The following is a 10,808-nucleotide window of genomic DNA, read 5'->3' on the forward strand; positions in this document are numbered from 1 at the left end:
GGAGGAAAATATCCATGTCTGTCCAAGTCTGCCTTGTTTGGTGTCAGCCAGACTCAAATGCCACAAGCCTGGGCTCAGCAGAGCTGATGCTGCAACAACATTTGTCCTATGACACAAGTCCAAAAAGAGCTGTGCACTGCAGCACCCAACCCCTCCAGCACAGACTCTAGCTGGCTGGTGTTGTGATTGAGTGTTGCTGCCTGGTGCCGTTATGTCATAGTGTAGATCTACACTGGGTTCACTGTGGCTGTAACAAGACGCTTTCTGGATTGGCCCACACTGTATCATTAATCACAAAAGCATTGCATACCCAGTAATGACAGTCAGAGATAGGCAGTGCAGGCTATGGGTTTAAAATGGAGACATATAAAGTTTAACAAGGCATCTGGACACCATCTCCTGGGTCAGAGGGACCCGTGTGCCTGTTAAGATTGTTCTCTTGAGCTTGTAAATGGCATCATCCACTGAGAAAGGATGACTGGCCCCAAATAAACCATAAACCAGGGTGGTCAAAGAGAACAGCCCTTTTCTGAGGAAGGTTTCCTCCAAAGGCAACCTTTGGGAACTTGTCAGAGAGCTACCCTAAGTTCTGAGTTTTAACATAGCTTAGGGCTTTTGGAGTTTCACTGGGAATATTTCACAGCCCATATTAAAGGAAAAGCCTAAGTCTAACTTTTAACAATAAAATCTGCCACAAGTGCCTTCCGTAGACCGGAACCACCAACAGCATCCAGAAGTAAAGAGCTGCAGATATCAGGTAGTGGACTGTGTCAGGCAGATTGTTTCTTTTCTAGAAAAAAAAGTGCTATTGAGCTATTTCATTTTAGCCCGTGAGGAGCAGAGTTGGGTCTGAGCCATGATGTGTGGTTCCCTGAAGTCTGGATCTGAACTTTCACAGGCTTTCAACATGGGAGAATCCACAAAACATCAGACACAACAGACCATCAGACCAAATACTCTAGCACCAACTCACTGCCTTCCCAAAAGCACAGAAGAGAGTTTTACTATGGAAGGCTAAGCATACTTAACACTTGTTTTACTACCATCCTTCTTTGCTTATCAACCACCAGTTACAAGGGGGGATCACTGGCTGATTACTGCTTATGCTCATCTGAGACAGGCTGAGAAAGCTCTAAATGTTCATGCTTTTATTTCCCTTCAAGGCATATTTCCTTAATGTTACCCTTCTTCTGATTATCTGCCTACCAAACCAAGCGTGTGCCTCTGGGGACAATACACAGCCGGCTCAGCAGGAAGTTTAAGGGGAGGAAGCACAGGGTCAGTGTTCTTGTTTCCACATTGGGAACTTTGTTCTTTTAAAGTCAAAATGAGAGTGCCTGCAGGGGACTTCATAGATATGCAGATCCACAAGGGGAGCGGCTGATTACTTCTAACTGTGGAAAACTATGCCAATCCGAGCACAACATGACCTCAGCTCATTCTCTTATCTAAGGTTTCTTCTATAACCCTTATCATGGTAGTATGTAAGTGCATCTACCTATGGGGAATGGTGGGGGAAGGACAGCTAATGAAATACAAGAATGTTATATATTAGCTTAAGAAACAGACTGGCTATGCTAGTAGGGTCAGCAAAGGACAGTATAAAGAAGTCTCATTACTCACCTTTATGCAGGAGTAAATGACCGAAACAAACACCACTGTGGTCAGGATCAAGAAACTGGTCAGGTAAAAACCCAACATAAATGTAGAGCTGAAACCAGAAAGGGATTTTTAAAGATTTACACCATACAGAACAGTTACTGCTCCGCTTTTAGCCTTAGTACATCTGTACAAACTATGACATGTGGTGTGGGCTTTCTCCCTGGCTAGGATGGCAGTAGGAGGTAGGCAATGCTTTGAATAAGGAGATTCCCTGTTCCCTTTAAATTGCTCGGGTGACAGCAGAGAGACTGAGAAATGTTTCATGTGCTAGAAGAGATGAGAAAATAATTTGTTACAGTGGGCCACCCCCAGCTGGCAATGGGTATCAGATGCCCTGGAAGAGAAACTTGCTGCACTTTAGAATTGAGGCCTCTGCAGCCAAGTGCACATGAAATACGTTGGGGAGACATATTTCATGTCACACTTATGAGTCCATCCCCATCCTTTCATTTGCATCCTCTGTGAAGGACTCAGGAACCTTGTATTGGCTAAGAAGAAAAATACAGAGAAATAGCCCACATCCAACAAGGTCATGAAGATGCCCAAACCTAGCCTGGTTTCTCATGTAGAGAATCTCTGCCCTACCACTTTTGCAGTCTTCCCGCCTAAGCTCAGGAACAAAGATGGCTAAGAGGGCACCAGAGCACTCGTGAATAAAGCAGCAGTGCTGGGAGTCTGCATTGTGCCCCATCTCCTTACACTCTTCCTTTCAGTGAAAACAGGATTTCCAAGCCAGCTTTGTGGTATACATTTTTGTTTTGATCGTGCAATTATTCAATAACATTTTGAAAATTTCTGGTCTCAGTACAAAAGAGACAGGTCCCCTCCCATCCCAACACTTTAAATAATCAATGAGGTTATCTTGCACAGTGACATTAAGACCAACACATCAAAGCCAGCTGGTTTCCATGTTCTGCCATGACAGAGGTAACTGTCTTTGCTAATTCATTCAAAAGGCATTCATTAAGGCAATTCCTCTTTATTATCACAAATGATCATTGCTATTTTGTCTAAAGTTTCAGATTCTGCTGATATTTCATGAAAGCATTTGATTGCGACACACATACACATGGCTGCAGCTGCTTGTTAATTGCTGTCATCAGTAAAGACAACAATCATGCAATTAAGAATATTAGAAAAACGAATAAAAAATGTGATGGAAATATATATCTGGTCCAAAGATGAATCATGAAACTTTGTTTACTCTAGAAACCAAATCGGCCTACAGACATGCTGAGTTATCCACAGGATGGTGGAGAATTTAACGATTATCATGCAATAGGGGTATTACCCTATTTTTACCACTACTTGCCTGCAATATTTTTTATATATATATATATATGCGCAACTAGCAGGAGTTTGTGTTTGGGTTCTAATTTTGGGATGAATTTAATGGTTGTGAAAGCAAGGTGACTGATGGTGCAGGCAAATGAGTCCTCTTCTACATAGCTCAGCCAATGCACTTGACCACTGACCTCCAACTCCTCTGCTATTCTAGGCCTTTCCTAAGAAGATATTATCCATTTATACTATATTTCTACTATGTGGACAAATGACCACTACAGACTGGTACAGCACCTTAGAACCACCAAATTCAGGTTCACTTGTAACCCAACTCAGATATGAGTTTGGGTCTCTGGAGATGGTATGTTATTATGGTAACCCACACTGCTTCCAGTCAGTCTTGCCAGTTAGCTAGGATTAAAATATATGGAAAAATAATGCTTATGTATTGATCTATGGCAGTTATATGTTCTCCGTTACCGTAGTATCTGAGCACCTTACAATCGGTAATATATTTGTTCTTACAACACTCCTGTGAGATGGGGAAGTGGTGTTATACTCATTTTGCAGACAGGAAACTGAAGCACAGAGTAAAATTTTCAAAAGCACCCTAGTCCCATTTTCAAAAGACTTGGGCATCTAGCATCCAAAATCTCATTGACTTTCCTACACGTGGGTTTTCATACTAGAAAAAGCGTGCATGCAGATTTGGGCATGCACGTAAATGCATTCTGGGGTCTGAAATGTCAAGCCCAGTAGGTTTTGCCGTACAGCTTAGACTAATTTCCTATAAGGTCCAGTATCCTGCCTGTGGATTCTTCTGAGGAAAGCTAAAAGTGCTCAAGATTATGGGAGTCTCTAAAACACCTGGAAATAAAATTTCAAAACATCAAATATTTCTGCCCATAAGAGAAGACTGGCAGGCAAACAGCATATGCCACATCATAATGAAGCTGCTCCGATTTCCTTGAGTAATACAGAACAAAGAGAGCCAGCCAACAGGACGGCCAAGGACCCAGACATTTTTTGTCAACCCTTTTTTAAAATGTTAAATTAGCTCTAATTAAATAGTCCGGTAGCTGCTTAGTGACCTTGGTGGACAAACCAAACCCTTTTAAAAGGGCTTCTCTCACAAAGGTATGAATTCAAGGCAGCAGTGTCAAGTCAGCTGATCTAAAGTGTTAACCTTTGCAGAACCTGGGCAAACATGAAAATAACAGCTTTAGTAATTATTAAGCATGTATAAAGTGCAGGGATTGACCTAATTTCAGCTTTCAGCCTCTGATTTCCTTATATGGATCTGTCTCTTTATACACTGTATTTTTGCTGCTGCTATTCTGCTTTGTTGATTCTATCATTCCTCGAGCAGTGGCAATCGTCCTTTTGCCTGGGGGGAGGAGAAAGAGTGACCTCAAACATCATATTGTTTCTGTGGCCCACCAGTATATGAAAAATCCCTGGTCTCTCTTCTGTAAAGGTGTAAAGGATGGTGAAGTGAGTGAAAGGGAAAGCAGTTGTAAGGACAAACATTTATCTTGTGTCTTTTTAAAATGAATTTTTGCTTTCTTCGATTGGAAGAAGATAAATTGGAGCATTTCTGACTCTTCAATTATATTATTCTTGAGATTAAAAGTGACCGATTCTATAATTATTTTAGGTTTCAGAGTAGCAGCCGTGTTAGTCTGTATTCGCAAAAAGAAAAGGAGTACTTGTGGGACCTTAGAGACTAACCAATTTATTTGAGCATAAGCTTTCATGAGCTACAGCTCACTTCATCGGATGCATTCAGTGGAAAATACAGTGGGGAGATTTATATACACAGAGAACATGAAACAATGGGTGTTATCATACACACCGTAGGGAGAGTGATCACTTAAGATGAGCTAGGGGACACCATCATAGGGCCTAATCACATCAGCCACACTATCAGAGGTTCGTTCACCTGCACATCTACCAATGTGATATATGCCATCATGTGCCAGCAATGCCCCTCTGCCATGTACATTGGTCAAACTGGACAGTCTCTACGTAAAAGAATAAAGGGACACAAATCAGATGTCAAGAATTATAACATTCATAAACCAGTCGGAGAACACTTCAATCTCTCTGGTCACTCGATTATAGACCTAAAAGTCGCAATATTACAACAAAAGGACTTCAAAAACAGACTCCAACGAGAGACTGCTGAATTGGAATTAATTTGCAAACTGGACACAATTAACTTAGGCTTGAATAGAGACTCGGAGTGGATGGGTCGTTACACAAAGTAAAACTATTTCCCCATGTTTATTCCCCCCCCACCCCAGCCACTGTTCCTCAGACGTTCTTGTCAACTGCTGGAAATGGCCCACCTTGATTATCACTACAAAAGGTGTCCCCCCTCCCCCCCCCAAGATTAGTTCATCTTACGTGATCATTCTCCTTACAGTGTGTATGATAACACCCATTGTTTCATGTTCTCTGTGTATATAAATCTCCCCACTGTATTTTCCACTGAATGCATCCGATGAAGTGATCTGTAGCTCACGAAAGCTTATGCTCAAATAAATTTGTTAGTCTCTAAGGTGCCACAAGTACTCCTTTTCTTTTTATAATTATTTTAGGAGCACTTCCTATTTTTAGGTGCACAATTCATGAGAATGCATTGCTACTGAGCCAGTTATGGTCTCCGAAAAACACAAACACACTTAGTTCCTCATTTTTCAATAACAGAAATAAAAATTCGGAAGTATCGTCTTTTTTGAGAAGATCCTCTGGGCTAGGTTGTGCCATTAGGCACTAATCTGAGCACAGGGCCATGCATACACTGTACCAGTCCAGAAGGCATTGTATCTCTGACACACCTACGAAGCACAATTCCTACCCCTCTTGCCTGGCTGGGAGAGGGTGAATACATGACTGCAGCCCTTGAAACTATGCAGGTTAATTCCCCCTTTGTGCCTGGACAGCTCGGCCCATTTTCTGCCCTCCCCGCTCATTTGTTCATAGAGCAGGGCTGAGCTTTGCAACAGTATTCAGACCCAAGATCCGCATAGGCTGAACAAGAGGACTGTGGTGGATTGCTTATTCCCCTGTCCTCCTCTGCTCAGCTGCATTCAACATAGGCACACTCTAGCCCTGTATTACAAAGACTTTACTGCCTCACCAGACAATCCTTTCTATTCTAGTGATCTTATTTTGTGTGGGATTATAAATATACTAAATCAAACTTCTCAAATGAGAGGTAAATATTAAAAAAACATCATGGTGGCAAAATGAAAATCCTTGCATGCCAAGCATAATATACCATAGCTAGAAATGAATGCACACAATAAGCATTGTACACTACTTAGGCAAGCATTATTTCAAGACTTTTGCTTCCTTTTGGTGCACTGAAGCCTCAAGGACAGGGAAAAAATGCCAGAAAGCAGAAAAAGTGATAGAGAGCTACTCACTGGGGCACGATTGTGATTTGGACAAAGCAGATGAAGAGGAAGACGAGGGAGGCACAAGCCACATAGGCTCCAAATCTGTCGTCCACTTGCTTGGAGTACTGAGAGGAAGTAAACAGGCTTTTATAAGCATAGGTAATACCATCCTCTACGCCCAACCAAACCCCTCATTCAGCAGCCAGCACCCTCTTGGTTCCCCAAGAAGCACCACTTGCAGAACTACCACTTAGAGAAGTGTGAAAATTTCCCCTTACTTTAGGCTATATTTTGGGGCCCCGAAAAGACCTCAGGGCTGTGGAAAGGTCCTGTGCAGATGGGAAGAAAATTTATATTTTGTCCCTTTCGTATCTGTCAAAATAGATAAATCTGGACCAGAGGGCACAGCTGTGTGATGTTGACTCATTCCATCCGGGGCTCCCTCCAGTGGGGATAAATAGTTAAACATGGCCAAAGCTTTTTAAGGCTCCTAAACTAAGTTTATTTGGTATTATATCCAGACTGCTCTCTGCTATATACACATCTTCTTTGGGACCACTCACAAGGAGAATCTCTTGTTTAAACTAAAATCTCCGGGGCATTACTCTGAGTGTAACCTCTTTGGAATACACTTTTTGCTATGTGTCTGTACAAGGTCTAGTACAATGGACACCTGATCCCTGTTTGGGGTCTGTAAGCGCTGCTGCAATATGAATAATAATAGTGACAGCTGTGAACTGTAGTACAATTGGAGCAGGCCAGTGGATGCTCCAGAACAATTCACCTGCCCTCCAGGGATCTGGGAACCTATCAAAGGCCAAGGTAGAATTGATGGGTGCAACTTATATGATACAAAGACCTCCTGAGAAGGGTTCTTCCCCCTTCACATTTTCTTTGAAACAGAATCCAGTGCAATTTTTTGTTCATGAATTAAAAGGTACCGTGTCATCAACAAGTCACTGCATTTCGCCAGAAATGAAAGATTATTGTGAAAACACCAATTTCTTGTTTCCCTCTTTCAAGCCCAGTGAGAAAACATGGTTTTTCGTGGTATCTGCCAGTGTTAAAAAATATTTGCGCATTTTTAGTTGGTTCTAATGAAAATGTGAGGTTGCCACAGGTTTTCACAAATTCACAACATTCGCATTAGTGATCAGCGTCAGTCACAGGCGAGCTGTGTCCAATTCCTAAACGTGTCATCTGTACTGCTGGAACTGCAATTCTTAGTCCAAACAAACTCAATCCCTAAACTGTGAAACAAGGAGGCCCTTGAGATATCTGAACCATTCAGTTTTCTTAAAATTATAAAATTAAATGGGGAAAATAACATGCTTACACTTCTGATCAACCCTAATGTGACCCATTCAGAATTGAAAAAATACTGCAATTACTGCAAAGTCCTCTTATTCTTTAACTAGATTAATCACTGTATCCTCTTTTTGCAGTACAAACATAATTGCTAAACACAGTGATAGAATAGCAGACTCAAACTTAACCTGACCAATACAAAATTTATAGATGTGGCTTTTCCTGTTAAAAATACAGCTCACCTTTTATTGTTATTATTAAGGGTTATCCTAAAGTGTGTGTGTGTGTAAAATAACTTATTCACTTATATGGTACACACCATTGTAGTATGTGAGTGCCTCCAAACTTATTATGAATTTATTCTCATATCCCTGTGAAGTAGTATTCTCTCCATTTTACAGGCAATTGAAGGGTAGAGAGATTAAATGCTTTGCCCCAGATCACACAGGATATCTGTGGCAGATCCAGATTTCCTAAATCCAGTTCCTTAGCCTCAAGATCACCCTTCCTCTCCTAAACTGGTAGAAGAGAGCAGTGCAGTTTAGAAAGAGTATAATTTTGAGTGCCACCCACGACACATCCTCCAAGGATCAGTAATGGGCACAAGAACATCTTGATTTCACTCTGAAGTTCACCATTGCTATCGGTGAGAGAGAAATGGCTCAGCATGCATTCCTACCCAATGTTACATTTCTATCAAATGTTTCCTTCAATACATACCTGCTTTTAGAGGACACAGTGTAAGTTAAGATCTCCCTAAAGGAGCTGAAGTGATAAATGGGGTGGAGGGGGGAAGGGGAGTAAAGTAACTCCGAACTGTGGGAAGAAGATCTTAAGCTTAAATTGGACAAACAAAACTAACAATAGACTTTCTTCACTTGAGAGAGTAGTTATTGGGGAATTTTACCTTCTTCTCTAAGTCAGGCTCCCTGAACGTTAAAAGAAACTTGCGAACGTGCTCAGAGCGTAACCGATCAATACTTCTGGCATCGATTGCACGGCCCAGAAACTCATCCACCTCATCCTCCGGGTTCATGCTTTCTTGGGTGTTCCTGAGGATGTCACAAAAATGGAAGAGAATGGGAACTTTACGGTGCACTCAGCTTGAACTTTTTTCGGCGAAGAGGCCCAAAGGAGTTCATCAGTTCACCGTAGAGCCATCTGGATGTTAATCACCTCTCATTTATTACAAACTTTAGCTGGATAATCTCCAGGGGAAATGTTATCAGCTATCCAATACATTGCCAGTCCTCATCCACCTGTCCTCACCCAATTAAGGTATTTGATATAGCTGTCTTTCCCTATTATCAAGGCGTTTGCTTCCCTTGAATGTGTCTTTTTATCATAAATCAACCTCTAAAATCACATGGATTTCCCCTCCATTATTATTGTGCTGTTTTTCCCCCTACATTTCATTCCTGCTATGTATGTTATTGCCTGAGTTGGTCAAAAAACGTGGGGAAAAAAAAATCACAAAAATTGTCAAAATCTCCCACGCGCTGCTCCAGCTTGAAATTTCAGAACTTGAAAAATTCTCCAGCTTTGATTATCTACAGTGTTGTCAGGACCAGTTAAAGGTGTTGGGCATGACTCTCCACTGTAAAAAGAAAAGGAGTACTTGTGGCACCTTAGAGACTAATCAATTTATTTGAGCATGAGCTTTTGTGAGCTACAGCTCACTTCGCTCACGAAAGCTCATGCTCGAATAAATTGGTTAGTCTCTAAGGTGCCACAAGTACTCCTTTTCTTTTTGCGAATAGAGATTAACACGGCTGTTACGCTGAAACTCTCCACTGTGTCATTCCTGTGTAGTTATTTACAGCTGGGCAAACTATAAATTGATACCAAATCAGAACTTTCCATTTGTGACACTTCTTGGGGCAGCCAAGGCTCTGAGTCGCTTCGTCACCACCTGCCTCCAGCATGACAGTTTTTCTTATGCCAGGTGGGTGTTAGCTCCCCAACACAACCAGCCTGTCAGCCATTCAAGCATGCTTCTTTGGGCTACCAGCTGACTCTTTGCTTTGCAAGTTGACTATAGATGCACCCTAAGTCATTTCAAAGTGCTCCCCTATGGTATCCAGCTGCAGTCACTGGATACCCACAGAAATCCCAGATCCTCTGTTCCCAAAAGAACAGTGTACCACAGTTTATCTGTTTCACCTTAGACAACTGCTCCTGTATTACGCACAGCACTTGAGTACAATTATAAAACAAAAGAAAAAAGTATTTAAGAAAGAATAGAAATTCCAATAAAAAACAGAGTGAGAGATGGGAACAAATCGTTACATATAAAATAAGATCATAACATGTATTCTAAAGCCTAAACTTAACTAACTATATCACTGCAAACAAGATATCCTCCTGGCTTAAGGAGTTCATCTCACCCAAAGTTCTCTCCAGCATTTTCAACCAAGCCTGGTTGAGATCCCTTTTTCATGAAGCAAACTGGCTCTCGGTTTACTTCCTAGGCGAAGGACACCAGAGTGTCTCTTTGCACCTCCAAATATACCAGAACAGACTTTTGATGGTCACCTCAAGATAGGGTCCCTCCCCAGCTGTTTACCCTTCCTGTTAACTTTCTTCTCAAGTCTCTGCCAGCTCTTCACTATCATTTGCCTTAGAATGCTAACAGACTCCTTTTGTAGGATATACAATACACAATAGACCCCCTGGAGATAAGTGTCTCCCATCCCATCTGGAGAAGTTTATCTCAAGACATGTTACCTCTGAATGACCTGCTTGTAACTACAGAGATGACACTTTTTAGTATATACACAACTCCTCACATATTCTCCGTACGTGCATCTCACAATGGTCATGATGACCAGTGTGACACAGGCTTTTATTAGAGACCCTACATGACATTATTTTGGGGAACCCAGGGGGATCTCTGTACCCCTATAAACCTCAGGGACCTCTGCCAGCCCTGGCAGCTCTGGCATCCCGAGGTTCTTGGGTCAAACCATTTTCTTATTCAAATGATATTATTTTATTCTTTTGAGCTAAGAGAAAAGATGACACAAGGTGGCAAGGCAATGTGGAGTCAGATTCTACTTTCCAAACATAATGGACCAAGGTTTTCAAATGATTAGGGATTTTCAGTCCCACAGGGTTTTTCATACCACAGGTTTTCTGATGCCCACC

At 41.7% G+C, this 10,808-nt stretch overlaps 1 protein-coding gene across 2 annotated transcripts in view; it reads right to left on the reverse strand.

Moving 5' to 3' along the window:
• Nucleotides 1-10,808, reverse strand: part of ADCY5 (adenylate cyclase 5) — a 343,803-nt gene that overhangs the window by 36,389 nt on the left and 296,606 nt on the right. For both annotated transcript variants that reach the window (XM_074967144.1, XM_074967142.1), the window contains 3 exons: nt 8,569-8,713; nt 6,381-6,478; nt 1,624-1,711 (listed from right to left, as the gene is read on the reverse strand). In XM_074967144.1, coding sequence (XP_074823245.1) covers nt 1,624-1,711; nt 6,381-6,478; nt 8,569-8,713 — 331 coding nt within the window. The remainder of the gene's footprint in view (nt 1-1,623; nt 1,712-6,380; nt 6,479-8,568; nt 8,714-10,808) is intronic.

Source organism: Natator depressus, chromosome 11 (genome assembly GCF_965152275.1).
Source record: "Natator depressus isolate rNatDep1 chromosome 11, rNatDep2.hap1, whole genome shotgun sequence".
NCBI classification, from domain to species: Eukaryota; Metazoa; Chordata; order Testudines; family Cheloniidae; genus Natator; species Natator depressus.